This window comes from Cyclopterus lumpus, chromosome 18 (assembly GCF_009769545.1).
Source record: "Cyclopterus lumpus isolate fCycLum1 chromosome 18, fCycLum1.pri, whole genome shotgun sequence".
NCBI lineage: Eukaryota > Metazoa > Chordata > Actinopteri > Perciformes > Cyclopteridae > Cyclopterus > Cyclopterus lumpus.
The window spans coordinates 14,836,115-14,854,121 of record NC_046983.1 but is presented as its reverse complement, the minus strand read 5'-3'; the positions used below and the strand labels follow the sequence as shown (position 1 = coordinate 14,854,121).

The following is an 18,007-nucleotide window of genomic DNA, read 5'->3' as shown; positions in this document are numbered from 1 at the left end:
AGCCCTGTACAACCATTTTTATGAATTTGGTGAAATACTTTTTGTTGTTCCTTCAGTCTTACTGTCCATCCTGACAAGGTGCGCGTGGCATCTGGCCAGACAGCCGGGGTGGATAAAGACGGCAAGGTAACTACTGCTGTGATGCCAGTCTGATGCTCTTGGATCGCTTATACTATATTCATATGTATATATGCTGTATTTATGTACGCTTACAGCATTAATGCATACCTCCCTTTTTAAAGTCAGACATCTCATTGGTAACCCTATTAACAACCCTACAGTTATGTAACGTTTTGCTCCATTTTAATTTTCGACTGCATATAAACAGTCAGTGAAAAAGAAAAAGCTTTGGAATTTTGGCTCCAAATAACAAGTAGTGGTAGATCTAACTGTTGAAGATAGATGAAAGTAAAATGTATGTGTGTGTGCATGTGCGTGTGTGCGTGTGTGTGTGTGCGTGTGTTAGCCCCTGCAACCTTGTGTTCATATTTGGGACTCCACCACCCTGGTCACCCTGCAGCAGATCGGCCTGGGATCCTTCCAGAGGGGAGTGGGATCCGTTGCGTTTTCCTTTGCTGTGAGTACATTTCTAATATACCATACTGTATATTCTTAAATATTCATTTTTAAATAGTTTATTTCAACTTCAGCAAGGACCAGGCCTCCTTTTGAAACAGTCAGGAATGAATTTATTAGAGTATTCTGATACCCCATGAATACAGCATTATTGATGGTAGCTTAACGTAGATAAAACACATTAGTGAAGGACAACAGTATGAAGTGAACGCAGCAGAGCGCTGAATATAACATGACCAGAGTGAACGTTGCACTGAGTTTACAGTGTTGATTTGTTCCCATCTCCAGGACTCTGGAGCCTTCCTGTGTGTGATCGACGACTCAAACGAACACATGCTGTCGGTGTGGGACTGCAACAAGGGGACCAAGCACGCGGAGGTCAAGGTACAGAATGAGACCAGCTAACTGCTGTTCACCTTCCTCATACTGTGGGGCACTCATCTCAGCTGACTACTGACATTCATAAAAAATGTTTGCCCCAAACTGCATGTGCTTAACATAGAGTGGACATAGCTGTAGTGTAGAGGGATCATTCACGTATCTTGAAGTGAGAGGTCAAAGGCCCCCTTTTGAAAATTGCAATGCCACTTTTTACCTCCTCAGCATTTAGCCCGAATTTTAAAATGTTATTTCCTCCTTCCCGACAAGCTAGCAGGACATGGTACCAATAGATGTGTTGGGTTGTCTAGGTTCACATGATGTGTAATAATATGTTCACCAGCTTTAAAACCCAGCGTTGGTCCGGGGGAGTTGATGGATTGTGACAAAGGTAAGCTAGCAGTCTTTGAGCTAAGCTAGGCTAAACATGCTACTACATCTTGTGTCATCTGACTCAAACCGCCCTATGAGCTGTTCCTTTAGCAGGTTTCGGGGGGGAGTGTGCTTCTGCAATTTTGAGAATGTTTTATATCATCGGACATTTATGAATTCATCAGCCGGCGCAGGGATTCATAATCCTCCGCAGAAACAATGAAATCCTTCAACGGAGTCAAAGCGTTGATATCCTCCGGGCTGCTGAGCGTGGCTGCATGCTGAATGTTTAGATGCTCTTTATAAAAGAGGTCTGTTTGGAGAGATTAAAGGGGGGTGGGGGGGGGTGTCTCTGCTATGCTTTTATGGGCTTTTATCCCAAAACGCCTCAACTTCCCTGAGAGCAATTTAAGCCCGGATGTCATGGCAACAGTGTAAATATTTTTATCCAGCTGTAGCTGTATGTGTGTGTGTGTGTGTGTGTGTGTGTGTGTGTGTGTGTGTGTGTGTGTGTCTACGTGCGTGAATGCGTGCGTGAGTGCGCCTGCGTGCGTGCGTGTGTGTGTGTGTGTGTGTGTGCGTGCATGCGTGTGTGTGTGTGTGTGTGAGTGCACCTGCGTGCGTGCGTGCATGCGTGTGTGATGTCATGCAGCAGAGGGAATACACATGTGGGTGTTGTATATCATGTCACGTCAGGATTTTATTGTGCAAGAAGGTATGGTGGCATCCAGTGTGCGTGGCCCCACGTGGGAAGGCCAATGCTGTATAAACAAACGAGTTCATCCAACAGGAACCAGATAATTATACCCCCCCCCCCTCTCCACAGCTCTGGAATAGTCCATATGCCACTGAGCCATGAATGGAGCTTTTTGTGTCGAAATGATGCTGCTGTACCGCATTCATCGTCTCCTCATGTCCCACCAAAAGAGTGAAATGTCTGCCCGAGAGAGTTTGGATATCAATTGCCATGATATCAAAACAAGATTAGCCTACATGTGAATGTTAAAAATGAATAGTCTGTTTATTAACCATGACATGAATCATGAATAGATAGATAGATTATCATCATTAATTTTCTGTGCACTTCAAAGTGTGTTTTTCCCTTTTTAGCGTTTCTTTACATTGAGGGAATTAAGTAAGAAAATTAGTAAATATGAACAAATAAGTCATCATTAATAAATAGAAGTTGAAATCATCTTAGAAAACAAAAAATTAAAATGACAAAAGAAGCCCCTTTCAGAAAACTACTTCAATGTGTTTATGTTCAGCCCCTTTCTGTACATACTGAAGACCTGCCGATGGGACTGTGTCTGTTCCTGGTGTCAAAAAACATTGTAAAGATTGTTTGAAGTGTGCTTGCATGAGGTTCTTCTCCAGAGGCAGTGTGTTAGTTACTTCAGGAGATGGAGTTTGGAGAAACGGAAAGGATTACCAGCACGGGAGCAGACAATGCACTGCTGTGGACGTGTTTTAGACACCTTAAAACATTCAACAGCAGTTTAAGTGAACGCTATATTGAGAATATTAATATGTGACTTGTGTGTTTTAAAGGTTTAGTTCACCAGAAACACACAATAACACAAACAGATTAACTGACCAACCGTGTTCTGCCAGGTCAAAAGAGTCTGGTGGCTTCAGTGGTCTAAAATAGGTTTCAATTGTTGCCCATGCGCACAGCAGAGTATTGCTGCTCTTCTTCTTCTTCTTCTTCTTCTTCTTCTTCTTCTTCTTCTTCTTCTTCTTCTTCTTCTTCTTCTCATCTGTTTCTGGGCAGCGGAACAAGCTCAAGACTCAACACCTGATCAATTATCACCAACGCACATTATCATGTTGTTGTGATAAAAACAATGAGCTCAAGGAGGCTTAAAGGCTGCAGTCGTGTGATAATTCTATGGTCAACCTCTTTCACTTCCTTTGATCCAATGTTTGCATATGAATATTGATAAGTGCAGCTTTAAATAGAAGTTTATTTTTAAGTCATCATAGTCATCTTATATGACGAATGACTCAAGTGACTGTAAAATAATAATCATAAAATGTGAAAAGAGTTGATGACAGAGAAGACAATTATTACTCCGCAACTCACCTCCAGAGCTTTTTTGCCTCTTATCTCATTGTTTGTTTGTTTTTACGACCCACAACTTCACTTCTTCTGCTCCGTCTTGCTGCTCTCATCATCCAGATGTTTCCATGTGAACTAGACTAGACTGACGCAGTTTTCATGAAACATCATCATCCTAAAAGTGTGTGTGTGTGTGTGTGTGTGTGTGTGTGGGTCTGTCTGTCTGTCTGTCTGTCTGTCTGTCTACAGAGCACCAACGAGGCGGTGTTCGCCGTGGAGTTTAACTCCAGCGACAGCACCAACATCATCACCTGTGGCAAGTCCCACGTCTACTTCTGGACGCTCAGCGCGGGACAGTTCACCAAGAAACAAGGCATCTTCGGGGTGAGACTTCAACTCCCTTATCGTCTGAAGTTATACTTCAAATTGAAGCTTGCAATTACTGAAAAGGGAAGGAAGGAGAACAAAGAGAACTGCAAATTTAAATGAACCATAGTTCAATTCAATTCAGTTTATTTTGTATAGCCCAATATCACAAATTACAAATTATCCTCAGAGGGCTTTACAATCTGTACACATACGACATCCCTGTCCCAGGACCTCACATCGGATCAGGAAAAACTCCCCAAAAATAACCTTTGACAGGGAAAAAAGTGAAGAAACCTTCAGGAGAGCAACAGAGGAGGATCCCTCTCCCCGGATGGACAGATAGATAGATGTCATGTGTACAGAATGAACAGAGTTACAGAGTTACATAAACACATTACATGAATATGACAATGTATGAATGGAACTCCAATCCATGAAACAGAAGGAGGTAGAGAGGAGGGGGGGGGGGGGATCAGCAGGGGCGATCAGCAGGGGCGATCAGCAGGGCCAACGCGGGAGGCCGGCTCACCAGGCATCAGACACCTCCAGGTCCAATGGACCCTATGAGACGTGAAGTCACAAAGACTCCGGGGAGGAAGCAGAGTTAATAAGGTGCAATGGAGAGATGTAAATTCATCCATAAGGAGAGAGAGAAGAGGAGATAGGTGCTCAGTGTATCCTAAAACATCCCCCAGCAGCCTATAAGCCTATAGCAGCATATCAAGGGGCTGGACCAGGACAAACCTGATTCAGCCCTAACTATAAGCACTATCAAACAGGAAAGTCTTAAGTCTATTCTTAAATGAGGTGACTGTGTCTGCCTCCCGGACTAAAAGTGGAAGCTGGTTCCATAAAAGAGGAGCTTGATAACTGAAGGCTCTTGCTCCCATCCTACTTTTTAGGACTCTAGGAACCACAAGTAGCCCCGCATTTAGTGAGCGCAGCTCTCTAGTGGGGCAATATGGTACTACAAGCTCCTTAAGATATGATGGTGCATCACCAATCAAGGCTTTGTAGGTGAGGAGAAGAATTTTAAATGTGATTCTTGATTTTACAGGGAGCCAGTGCAGAGCAGCTAATACAGGAGTCATGTGATCTCTTTTCTTAGTTTTTGTGAGTACACGAGCTGCAGCATTCTGGATCAACTGGAGGGACTTAAGAGACTTATTAGAGCAGCCTGATAATAAGGAGTTGCAGTTATCTAGTCTGGAAGTAATAAACGCGTGAACCAGCTTTTCTGCATCTTTTTGAGACAAGATGTGCCTGATTTTTGAAATGTTACGTAGATGAAAAAATGTAATCCTTGAGATTTGCTTAACGTGGGAGTTAAAGGACAAGTCTCGGTCAAAGAGATTCTTTACAGTGGTGTTGGATGCCAGGGCAATGCCATCTACAGAAACCACATCACTAGATAATTGATCTCTGAGGTGTTCAGGGCCAGTAAAATAACTTCAGTTTTGTCTGAGTTTACCATCAGGAAGTTGTAGGTCATCCATATTTTTATGTCTTTAAGACATTCTTAAATTTTAGCGAGCTGGTTGGTCTCCTCTGGTTTGAGCGATAGATTTAATTGAGTATCATCTGCATAGCAATGAAAGTTTATGCAGTGATTCCTGATAATGTTTCCCAAAGGAAGCATATATAAGGTAAATAAAATTGGTCCAAGCACAGAACCTTGTGGAACTCCGTGATTAACTTTGGTGGTCATTGAGGCTTCATCGTTTACAAATACAAATTGATATCGATCTGATAAATAGCATTTAAACCAACTTAGTGCGATACCTGAAATGCCAATCGACTGATCCAATCTCTGTAATAGGATGTCATGGTCAATGGTGTCGAAGGCAGCGCTAAGGTCTAATAATACCAGTACAGAGACGAGTCCTTTATCAGCACTAAGGTCTAACAAGACCAGTACAGAGATGAGTCCTTTATCAGCACTAAGGTCTAACAAGACCAGTACAGAGATGAGTCCTTTATCAACACTAAGGTCTAACAAGACCAGTTCAGAGATGAGTCCTTTATCAGCACTAAGGTCTAACAAGACCAGTACAGAGATGAGTCCTTTATCAGCACTAATGTCTAACAAGACCAGTTCAGAGATGAGTCCTTTATCAGCACTAAGGTCTAACAAGACCAGTACAGAGATGAGTCCTTTATCAGCACTAAGGTCTAACAAGACCAGTTCAGAGATGAGTCCTTTATCAGTACTAAGGTCTAAAAAGACCAGTACAGAGATGAGTCCTTTATCAGCACTAAGGTCTAACAAGACCAGTTCAGAGATGAGTCCTTTATCAGCACTAAGGTCTAACAAGACCAGTACAGAGATGAGTCCTTTATCAGCACTAAGGTCTAACAAGACCAGTACAGAGATGAGTCCTTTATCAGCACTAATGTCTAACAAGACCAGTTCAGAGATGAGTCCTTTATCAGCACTAAGGTCTAACAAGACCAGTACAGAGATGAGTCCTTTATCAGCACTAAGGTCTAATAATACCAGTACAGAGATGAGTCCTTTATCAGCGCTAAGGTCTAACAAGACCAGTACTGAGATGAGTCCTTTATCAGCACTAAGGTCTAACAAGACCAGTACAGAGATGAGTCCTTTATCAGCACTAAGGTCTAACAAGACCAGTACAGAGATGAGTCCTTTATCTGATGCAATTAGGAGGTCATTTGTAATTTTCATCAGTGCTGTCTCTGTGCTGTGGTGTTTTCTAAATCCTGACTGAAACTCCTCAAATAAACTATTCTGATGTAGAAAGTCACACAACTGATTTGCGACTACTTTCTCAAGGATCTTAGAGAGGAAGGGAAGGTTAGAGATCGGTCTGTAGTTAGCCAACACCTCTGAATTAAGAGTGGGCTTTTTCAGGAGAGGTTTAATAAGAGTGCAAATAGTATGATACGATATGATATTGGGTCGGCTGTAGCACATGGGGAGAGTGGTCTTCCCGTAACCACAAGGTACCCGGTTCCATCCCCGCTCTCCCCATAGTTAATGTTGAAGTGTCCTTGAGCAAGGCACTGAACCCCCAGTTGCTCCCCGGGCTTCACTGCAGCCCACTGCTACTCAATAACTAAGGAGGGGTCAATGCAGAGAAGAATTTACCCACGGGGATCAATAAAAGTGTTCATTATTATTAATATTATTATTATAATTATTATACGTCCAAAAGAGATTTTAAGCATGTGGACTCATTCAAGGTGTAAATCTGATTAATGATGGATCGAATTTGTGTTCTACAAATAATCTTTTCAGAAATACAAGAAGCCCAAGTTCATGCAGTGCTTTGTGTTCAGTCTGACCGGAGATGTTCTGACAGGCGACTCTGAGGGGAACATCCTGACGTGGGGCAAATCGGCTGCCGATGTCAAAACGCTCGGTAAAGGAGCCAAAGGTCGGTGCTGTACATCAATATGAAAACAGCTCACATTTAAAGATGGAATAATCCTGAATTAGCACATTATTATAATATGTATTACCATCATTCCTTTAGTCTCCACGCACTCTCATGAACTGGCTTTGTTTACCCACAGAGACCTTCCAGATCATGCGACAGACCAGAGCCCATGAAGGCAGTGTGTTCACCCTGTGCGCCCTGCAGGGCGGCACTCTGCTCAGCGGAGGAGGGAAGGACCGCAAGATCATCCGCTGGAGCGCCGACCTGGCACCCGAGAGAGAGTGTGAGGTGAACCACAGCTGTGTGTGTGTGTGTGTGGCTGGTGGTGGTGGAGGGCTCTTTGAATTTGCATTCAAATAAGGCTTGTTGATTAATGTGATTATTTATCCAGATTCCAGAAAATTATGGAGCAGTCCGTACCATCGCAGACGTGGATGGGGAGGAGCTATTAGTTGGTACGACCCGTAACGCCATCCTCCGAGGCACCTTCTCAGACGGATTTGTGGCCATAGTGCAGGTACGCCAATGGTGTAGTAGTTAGCATTGTGAAGTTTTGGGAACCCTTTTCAGAATCAGATATTCTTGAATTGAAGCTTTTGTAATGGAGCTGTACTGGAATGGTGGTAAGAACGCATCCACAATGAGTAGGATTTGTCCTTTGGCCCCTCCTTCCCAATCAAAAACACTGGCCAACAAATTCAGCGACCTTCAGTATAGCTAGCCAAAAAAATGGAGCAAACAGAAACAAAACAAAGACCAAACCATTCATTGTTTAGTAGGAGAATCCTGCTCATTGTGCCTTCAATACTAAAGCGATCACTCCTTGAGCAGCTACTCTGTCAGACAGCCAACAGAAGAGCAGCTGCTGGGTCTGTTTACAGTGCAGCCAAACAAACACACATTGTCTAATGAAGAGGCCGGTCAATAATCTTTCCTTTTCAGTCGAGTCGTGAGCAACTGTGATCGGATTTCCTGCTGCGCATGGCTGACTGTTTCTGGGACGCATTTTTATGGAATAACCGCTTTCGGCGCTTACCAACAACATCAACATTACAGATACATTGCTATTCCTGCGGCTTCTTCACAATCAAAGCCTGCGTTTGGCCAGTCGAGTGCCTTTCAATGTGCTGCAGCCACTCAACCACTCTCATTGAAAACTACTATAGAGAAAGATAATCACTGAATGAGTGGAATCAAAGACTTAGTTTGATTTTATTGAAATCATAAGTAATGTAACTTTAAGGTTTAAGGTTTCACTTCCTCTCGATGCCCCATGAGGAAGTCTTGTTTTAAAACCTTTATTGTTTCAGTTTCTGTTGTGCTTATATGGTGCAAATTCATGTTTGGAAATTACTTCAAAATACACGACAGACAACAAACAGGATACGACTCTGGGCTCCCATGTGTTTTTGACTGTGTCCTCTGTACATGGTGGGCACCACACACATGCATGCACATAGATTGGGAGGAATGGAGGGGTCAGAGGCCTGTTTCTGGCCCAGTGTTCCTAACGTGTTAATTCAGCCCCGAGTCTTGCATCCACATGTATTCAGCCTGTTAAGATCCAACAGCTGGCATCATAATGCATTTTAGTCTCCACTGACCTCTGGAATTTGGCTTCTTGCTCACATGAGATTTTCATCTGTGGGAAAGTAAAACAGAAAACACACACAGAAGGCAAGAGCACTGCTCGTGTCCCCTAGACACTACAGAGACCACCGGCTGTACACATTGTGATGTACACATTTTTGATATCCAGCATGGCTTGTAGATATATAAACAAGCCTCATTTGCGTTTGAAAAGTGGTATCTGAGAAAATATTTTTGTCTTCTCATTTCATATATACGGTAGCATTTAAAAAAACAAACAAACTATATTGTACTTCAGTTGCCCCACACCTCTCTGTTGAGCCCAGTTACTCATGTCAGATAGGCTCAAGAACAAGTTAGTGTTGCCGCAGGTGGTTCCCCCCTAGCACAAAGACGCTGTAGACAGTAACTAGTTCACCAAGCTTTATTATTTGGTTCAATACGGTCTTTGCAGTGCGCTCTCGGCCTCGCCCCTGAGCGCCCCTGCTGCCTCCGCTGGTCTGCCTTGATGATGGCGGCGTAGGTCAGGTGCTCTGGCAGAATACATCCCTCTCTTTCCCTACTGCCATATTGGGGTGCAAAACATAATTACCCACAGCCGAGGCTAATTCGGCCTCTACCTGGTCCGTTCCCTGAGCACACTCCCCTCTGCAGCTGAGCCTAACCACGCCCCACCAACACGGTTGTTTTTTTACCAGTGTTTGAGGGAAACCATCTTAACTTCTAAGATGAATTGTTCAGAGAAACTCGACCCTGGTTGTTCGGTGTGGTGAGGGACACAGTCGTTGGTTCCAGGTGCCTTTTTGGGGGGCATTCACACCTGCTGAGTGTCTACTGTTAGTACAATATACAATGTACTGTACCGTATACAGTATGGTCGCCATGAGACTGATATCTACGGTAGCACATGGACCTATAATCAACATTTCACTGAACTGTGTGTGTGTGTGTGTGTGTGCATCAGGGCCATGTGGATGAGATGTGGGGGCTGGCCACACACCCCTCCCAGAACATCTTCCTCACCTGCGGCCATGACAGGCAGGTGTGTTTGTGGAACACAGAGGAACACATGCTGGACTGGTGCATCTCGCTGGAGGTAGGAGGACGACACTCATCTGGACTGACTTCCCCTTGAGTACTGTTATTTATTTTCAAGATCTTTCAGCTGACTGGGTAAAACACAGCAATGCTCATGATAGTAGTGCTGACACACACACACACACACACACACACACACACACACACATACACACACACTGTTAAGAGCCCTGTGTCTCTCTGACAGGACTACGGGTTGTGTGCTGATTTCTGCCCCAATGGATCAGTGGTGTCAGTCGGCCTCAGCACAGGAAGGTAATACGACTCAACGCAGCACTAATCCACCTCGATCCAATCATTTACCGGTTTGGTCTATTAACATCATGTTAACAATCAATACGTGCAGTATATAATAAACTGATACATTTGAAAGGAATAGTTTTGCGAAATACGTTCCCTCACTTTCTCCCCAAGAGTGAGATGTTGGGATGGAAAAAGCTCAGACGGTGTTGTAATAGTTCTCTGTGGGTCCATCACCACGAGTCACATCGGTCACATGACACATCATCACTTGATCCTCAAAATATTGATTCGGTCAGCTTTGACACGCAGACACAAGGTCGATATCAATTACAGAGGAGGAAGTCTTTGCCATTACACAGATGTGGAGTGAAGAGCTGCCTGCTGATTACTGATGCCTCTGTCCCTCTGTAACACCAACAGGTGGATGGTCCTTGACCTACTGACCAAAGAGGTGGTCTCTGAGTCCATTGATGGGAACGAGCAGCTGTCTGTCATGAGATACTCGCCAGGTCAGCGTTCCCTATTGTCGAACTGCTTTCAGAATAATTAGAATCCAGAATTTAACAGCAGGGTTTAATGCACTTAATGGAAAGAAAACACACACAACTACCACTTCTAAAAACTGCACAGACCTGCCATTTATTATTTAGATATATATATATTTTTTTCTCTTCTATATTTATGTTTATTGATTATTTTTTTTTAAATACTTTTCTTTTTAAATACTATTCTGAAGATATTGTGGAAATTCCCTTTAACTGCATGAATGGCCTCTTGTGTTCACAGACGGAAGCTTCTTAGCTGTTGGATCCCATGACAACTTCATCTACATCTACAATGTGACCGAGAGCGGCCGGCGTTACACCCGCTTTGGGAAATGTAACGTGAGTTAAACATCAAATCCATAAATGTTTCCCTTTGTTCCCTTCCCTTTGACCTTCAGTAAGTGTGTTTAGTGTGTGGTTATATTATATAAGAGCTGGGCACGTTAACGCGTTATAAATACGTTAACGCCGACAATAATTTCATCATGCATTAACGGCATTATTTTTTTACTTTACAGACTAAAAAGTCCCCTGCACAGTAAATTCCAGCTGTTTTATTTTTTTTAAACAGATTTATATACTGTATGTTAACTTGCTGTTGCTCTGAGAGTGCCTGTTATATTGTTCTGATAACATTACTTTAAAATGAAAGCGTGTAATACACTAGTTTTTAATGAATTCTTGATTTTTTGCGCATAATGCGATTAATCAATGTTAATCACAGAAAAATCATGCGATTAATCGATTCATTTTTTTCATCCTTGCCCAGCACTAATATATATACACAGAATACTCACCAAAAGGGTATTACTCCGATGAAAATGGTCCCCAACAAGTGCCCTAAAGCTATATGAATACATAATTAAAACTACTGATACCCAAAAGAATCAATAAAAACACAACTTGTATTGTATATCATTTGCATTTAACCACTTTAGATGACTAACAAAGTAAAAGGATAACATTTGACTGTTTACACTGACATTCAGGAAAAGAAACAATACTCTGGACCTTGTATACCTGCTGCTATAACAAAACAAAACTGATCTGTATCAGCCGATATGGCAAATGAACGATCGGCAATCCATGTGGGCAACAAAAAAAAATGATGGGGCATTTTTAAAAGTTATATTTGCTTCTTTTTTTGTTTCTGCTGATCCGATCTGCGACTCAAAACACTGAAACGATCCGAATGAGTCAGTTTCGTGATCTGTTGAACCCCTACTTTTAGTGCATGTTGAGCATGCCCCACTGTCAGCAACGTAGAGCAGCCTATAACGCCGCCTCAACCTCCGTGGAGCGTAGTGCCCGTCCTCCGGTTCCCCCTCGGGTAAACACTGTTAGCTTTGTCAGCACCGCTGCATGTGTTTGCACTGGTAGAACGGCTAGCCAACGGCTAGCCAACGGCTAGCCAACGGCTCTGGATCAGCCGTTACCATTTTGAAAACCATGTGGATGCAATCCATCAAACATAGATATGCCATGAATTTGAAAATGTAGCATCTTTTAAAATTAGCTAAAGAAAATGTTTAACTGCCAAATGTGAGACCTGAACTTGATCCTAAATATAATAAAACATCTTTGGAGGGTTTATTTTTCGGATTTTCATCGTGAAGCAGACAATCGGGATGACATTTATTTATCCATCAATAAGCGACAAAGCCCTTCACCACTTCTCCGGAAAAGTCGGAACGTATTGATGTTGGAAAGTATAGAATAGCACCTTCTTTATTCTCTCGCATTGATTTCACAGTTGGTTCATAGAGCATTATGTGAAACTCCCTCTGCTTATCTGTCCAACCAGGGTCACTCCAGCTTCATAACTCACCTGGATTGGGCCAAAGATGGAAAGTACATCATGTCTAATTCAGGCGACTATGAGATCCTTTACTGTAAGTGAACAAGTGTCATTTTGTACATAAATCCTCAGACAGCATGGCGATCTACTGTCGTGACTGTGAAGATGTGTGTATTCTCACAGGGGACATAGTCGCAGGGTGTAAACTGTTGAGGAATCGCTTTGAGAGCAAAGACAGAGAATGGGCCTCGTATACCTGTGTGCTGGGCTTCCATGTCATGGGTGAGATACTCTTTCATATCCCTAAACAATGTGGTGTTATTTTATCCTATCAGACTGCTGACTTTTGTTGCCGTGGTGTTCCAGGTGTGTGGTTGGAGGGCTCTGACGGCACGGACATCAACGCCCTGTGTCGCTCCCACAGTGAAAGGATGGTGGCCGTGGCTGACGACTTTTGTAAAGTTCACCTCTTCCAGTACCCCTGTCCGAAACCCAAGGTACCGCCAGAACACATCACTCAATAGGTCAACCGCGCCGTCTACTTTGGCTGGCTGCACATTAAAAGCTAATATTGCTCTTTTACTGTTTCATTCACATAAAGAGGAAACACATGTTTTAGACCATATGTTAACATTAATGTCTGGCAGCTGTTTTTTTGCTGACATCATCAGTAAATTGTAAGTACTAAGGGATTCCTAGATGCAGGATGTAAGTAGTAATGTAGAGGTACTTTGTGTAATGTAACTAATATAATTTCAGGTATCCAATAATTTGAATCACTGTATTTCGGGAGCTAACTGCATTTGCTGTCAGCAGATAGTTTGTTTATAGCAGTATTTCTGATCAGTTTCTCAGGTGTGAGTGATCAAAATATTCATTCCATAGAAGCGAGCAAGCATCCTCCGTCACAATCGTATATATATATTTAGAATAACGTTATGCTCTGTAATGCTCCTATATTTTATTCGGACTATTGGCTCTGTGATACTAACTACCTTGCAGTTTGCAAATTACTTCAAAACCACTAACACCAGAGCCATGTCGCGTAGCTAAGGTACAGCTAGCTGGCTAACCTTAGCTTAGCTTATAGTTAGCTTGTTGGCCATCCCTACCTACCTCTTGACTAGTAGAAAGTAATTGTTAGTTATACAGTTTGACTTTGTAAGGTTAGAATATTTATTGTTGACGAAAATCAACAAGTGTGTCATAGTACATAAGTTAGCATCGTGGCTCATGTTAGCTGGTGAACTAATTTGGCAAGCTTGCCAACTAACATGACCAATGAGATATATTTGGCTAGCAAGCAAGCTCAGGCTAGCCTGCCAGCTGGAACTTAGCTAAGCTGCATGTATGTGCCGTCGGTTGATAAAGTAAAGTTAGCAGCTAAAGTCATTTGCAAACGGCATGCTAGGCAACTTACCAGCAGGATCAGCCCAAGGAGTCTGGATGAATTAAGAAGATCTCAGTTTTTAAATGACGTTACAATCAGCGTCACTTTCTTAAGTGCAAATTTGACCAAATGTGAAGAGATACAGGAGCAAAACAAAAAACCAAGGTACATATAGTATTAAGCTTTGAGTTAGTTAAGCTACTGTATGTTTAAGAAGGATTTTACCGAGAGAGACCTCAGAACAAAAGCAAATCATCACACAGCACAAAAATACAAGACAAGTCAGTCATTTTAACACATGTTAGCCCCCTCCATTTATTCCATAGCATCCAGTGGTGTCGATGCTTGGTGCAATCTTAATGTGTTTGACAGAAGAGGGGAAATGAAGAGGTGAAATTAGGGACCATGGGAAATGGTGAAGAGAGCATTTTTAACATAGTAGTAATATTCTCATCTTTATCTGAGACGCTTTCAGACCAACTTCAATTCTTCTGAACTTCCTCCCATTATATGAACAACCTCTATTTTATTTTTATTTTCATAAAAAAATTATTTATTCTGACTGCGTCCTACCCAGGTGTGGTCATAAAGAGTGGCCTCTTCTTCCTTCTCCAGGCGCCGAGCCACAAGTACGAGGGCCACGGCAGCCACGTCACCAACGTCTGCTTCACCCACAACGATTCCCACCTCCTCTCCATGGGTGGGAAGGACACCTGCATCCTACAGTGGAAGGTGATCGGAGGCGGGGCGGGCGACAGCAGGGAGAGACTGGCCTCGGCCTCATCCGCCTCCACCAGCTCCCCTGAGCCCGCCAGCAGCTAGGAGGGACACTGTGTTTTTAACAGAGATGGGGGGAGTGTTCACACCGCCAGAGAGGCGCGTCAGCCAGTGAACGGCAGACACACTTATGGGCTCTGCGGTGCCACTACTGCGTCAGTTTCATACAGAACATGTAGAGGAATCCTCTCCAGGAGGAATGTTCACCTACAATTTGACTCTTACATACCGCCATAATCATGTGAAAGTGGACAGTGAGATTCTTCCATTGTTCTGTTGGATATGTGGTGAGGGCCATTAGAGGTGGTCTTCTGTGACTAGACTTCTATGGTGACAAAAATACTTTTGGTTTCAGAGAACATTCCTGTGTTTTAGTCCACCTCGTTTTTATCAAACATACCAAAGTGCACCATCGGGGGGCCTTTATAGACGTGTACATGATGTTTTCACACATACAAAAATATATATATTTGGAGCAGCTAATAGTGAAGCTGTTTTCCACGCTTACATCAGACAGACTGTGACAAACCTGTTCCAATGAAATAAATTCTCAGCATCTCTGACTAATTCCTTTCTCTAACAGTAGATCAGTACACTTGAAAACGATTACTTTTATATATTTAAGAGAACATTTGGGAATACTGTGATGTTGCATCTGCCAAGCTCTCAATAAATAACTAAAGAATTGAAAGTGTGTTGTGTGTGAAGTGTCACTAGTGGGCAGTGCTGCTTCAGGAACGGTGTTGAGGAATTGCATGATCCCAAACACTGAACCACACAAGTACAGAAGGATGTTGGTCTTCCAACTCAGTTCAGTCAATGAAACTTCCTAGAAACGTGGCTGATAAATGTCTTTTCAAAGGAGAAGATAACGGAGTGAGTCAGTAGTCTCAAACCTCAGGATGTGAAGGGTCAATACCACAAAGTTAAAAGCAATAATCAGTTTTTTACTGAAAAGCATTATAAGTCAAAATAAAATAAAATTAAAGTAATCTTAATGTAGAGTGGCCTTTAATTCAATATATATTATACAACTGGATTGGTATTACTAATACATGAACATGAAAGCATCATTTCAATAGTGTAGCTGGTTGAGGTGAGGCCGATTTTTCTTTTAAGTTTAATTTATGGAAATGCACTTACGGTTGTTCCGGTTTATAGCACAGTTTTAGGATCTCAGAAGATCCTAAAACTTTTGCTCAAATTAGATTTGTTAGAAGCTAGATGAAAAAAACGGGTTATGTATAGGGTATATATACATATATATATATATATATATATATATATATATATATATATACACACACACACACACACATATGTATATATAAATATACATATATATATATAAATCCAATTTATTTTAGGCCCACTCTGTATGGTGGGGTGGGTGTTCCAGTATTTAAAGAAGTCTCTGGGCATTGACTCCTCCACAGCATGAATCACTCCATTCTGCCCCCCTCTGGATAAAATTAGAGCTCATGTTCCTAAATAACACCATATTACCTACTGTCCTCTTTACTTTTTACCAACTTTTCACAAACCTACTTCTGCTGTTAAATCAGCAATTCATACTTTTGTTGTTCCATGTTTACACCAATTGCCATAAGCAGACAGCACGTTTGTATTCAACATTTCTATTCGGACACGTTTGAGTCTTTTAGTCCGTTAAGCATAAAGTACATTCTAGCTCTCTCTATTTTATTGTCGTTGTATGCAACTTAAGCATATTGTAAAGGAAAACCTCCCCCACTCAGAGTCCACTTGTGACAGACACACCTTTGGAATTGCTTTTTCTTTTGCCAGAGAGTAAGAAACGTATCACCAGAATGTGTGAATGACCTCAGTCAACTTTATGAACACGGCTTGGGGATGGGAAAAGGATGCTGCTCGAATATGAAGGACTGCGCTTTCCTAGGTTTCATATTTGTTCAATGAACAGCAGACGCAGGTTTTTTCTAAAGGCCGTGATGGTAAATAATGTGTCCCTCCTGGTCCATTTGTGTGCTTTGCCATGGGGCTCCCTTTCCTCACAGAGACGGTTTCTCCCTGGACTCTCAGAGGACTCTTCAGTGCTCCATTCACCGTTACCATCTCCTCCGCACTCTGCAGCATGAAGGTTTTTTGGGGGTTATTCGGGTGGAGAAACATGCAAGCTCAAAAATTACATTCCCCAACATAAATGAAAAGAATCGTGGGTTCCCTTTTTGTAATCTCTGTAAACCATATGACCTCTGTTGGTTCTCCTATACTCCTGATATATTTCGGACAGATTGCAGTTAACAACCACACATGGTTGATATGTTTTTATTATGAGCTTTTGTATCTTTGACACTTGGAAGATGAAATCAGTATGATCAGATACTAATTTATAATTGTGTCTCTAAGTCAGATTTATAGGACAGTAAATTAAACTAAAACCTATGCTGGGATACGAAGTCCGGCTGTGTGATTTTACAAGTAGAAATGATGAGACAGCACGTCAAACTTATTGAATCCAAAGGTAAAGTATGTTTGTTCCAGAAGTAATAAACAAATAGACAAAGACAAAAACAAAAAAAGGTATTATTCAACCCAATTTAACAGTACAATAGAAAGCAATACAGCATTGATTGTACAGACCAAGATAAGCAGGCTGAGGTTTCTGATTTCTCCCCTTAGACATCAAGAAGACATCAGACAAACAATAACCACCAAACTAAAACCGTTGCCATCAGCATCACACACTTTAAGTAATAGTTGAAGACATCATTATGAAACACTACATCATAATATTGATATAAAATATAAAGTTATGAGATGGTCAAATGTTTACGGCACTCTTTTACTGACAAATAACTTCCACAAACTTAAATTACTGTAATTACTACCACAACTTGACTAACAAGTCACAATAATGTCTTATTTGCTCCCCATACTGACTTATTACCATGTGGTAATAATACTAATTTCAATTTAAAAAGTCATAATTTGACTTCCCAAACATTTTATCCATTTGTTTTATTCTTAGCAGTAATGTGCTTCCATACTTATAATGGACTCAAAAGAAGTAAATATCACTATTTGGTCAACAGGCTTCCAGCACATTTCCATAAACATGCAGAGACCATGTAGAACCTCAGTCATGGGGAAGTTGGTGATACAACTGTATTATTTAAAGCATGTTAAATAACTCCCATAATACAGATTCCAACTATTTTCTTGGTGCTTTTCAAGATTTCATTCTGCAGGAGGCATATTTGCTTTGCTTCTGCGTGTGCGTGCGCGCGTGCATTCCCAACGTTCTGCTTCGACTACATCGAGTAACAACTTTACCGTCGTTACTTTCTGTCAATGTGTGTAAGACTATGTACACAAATGTATCCATTATTTAAATAATGCTGTGGTCTCCAAAGAGCACGTGAT

General features: G+C 41.9%; 1 protein-coding gene across 2 annotated transcripts in view; it reads left to right on the top strand.

The window, feature by feature from the left end:
• eml3 (EMAP like 3) overlaps positions 1–15,293 on the top strand; it is a 46,380-nt gene extending 31,087 nt beyond the window's left edge. For both annotated transcript variants that reach the window (XM_034557654.1, XM_034557653.1), the window contains 15 exons: positions 57–126; positions 467–577; positions 865–960; positions 3,638–3,772; positions 7,020–7,158; positions 7,298–7,449; positions 7,553–7,678; positions 9,716–9,847; positions 10,037–10,104; positions 10,513–10,601; positions 10,879–10,976; positions 12,442–12,529; positions 12,619–12,717; positions 12,802–12,932; positions 14,441–15,293. In XM_034557654.1, coding sequence (XP_034413545.1) covers positions 57–126; positions 467–577; positions 865–960; positions 3,638–3,772; positions 7,020–7,158; positions 7,298–7,449; positions 7,553–7,678; positions 9,716–9,847; positions 10,037–10,104; positions 10,513–10,601; positions 10,879–10,976; positions 12,442–12,529; positions 12,619–12,717; positions 12,802–12,932; positions 14,441–14,647 — 1,741 coding nt within the window. In that variant the 3' untranslated portion in view covers positions 14,648–15,293. The remainder of the gene's footprint in view (positions 1–56; positions 127–466; positions 578–864; positions 961–3,637; positions 3,773–7,019; positions 7,159–7,297; positions 7,450–7,552; positions 7,679–9,715; positions 9,848–10,036; positions 10,105–10,512; positions 10,602–10,878; positions 10,977–12,441; positions 12,530–12,618; positions 12,718–12,801; positions 12,933–14,440) is intronic.
• Positions 15,294–18,007: the final 2,714 nt, after the last annotated feature.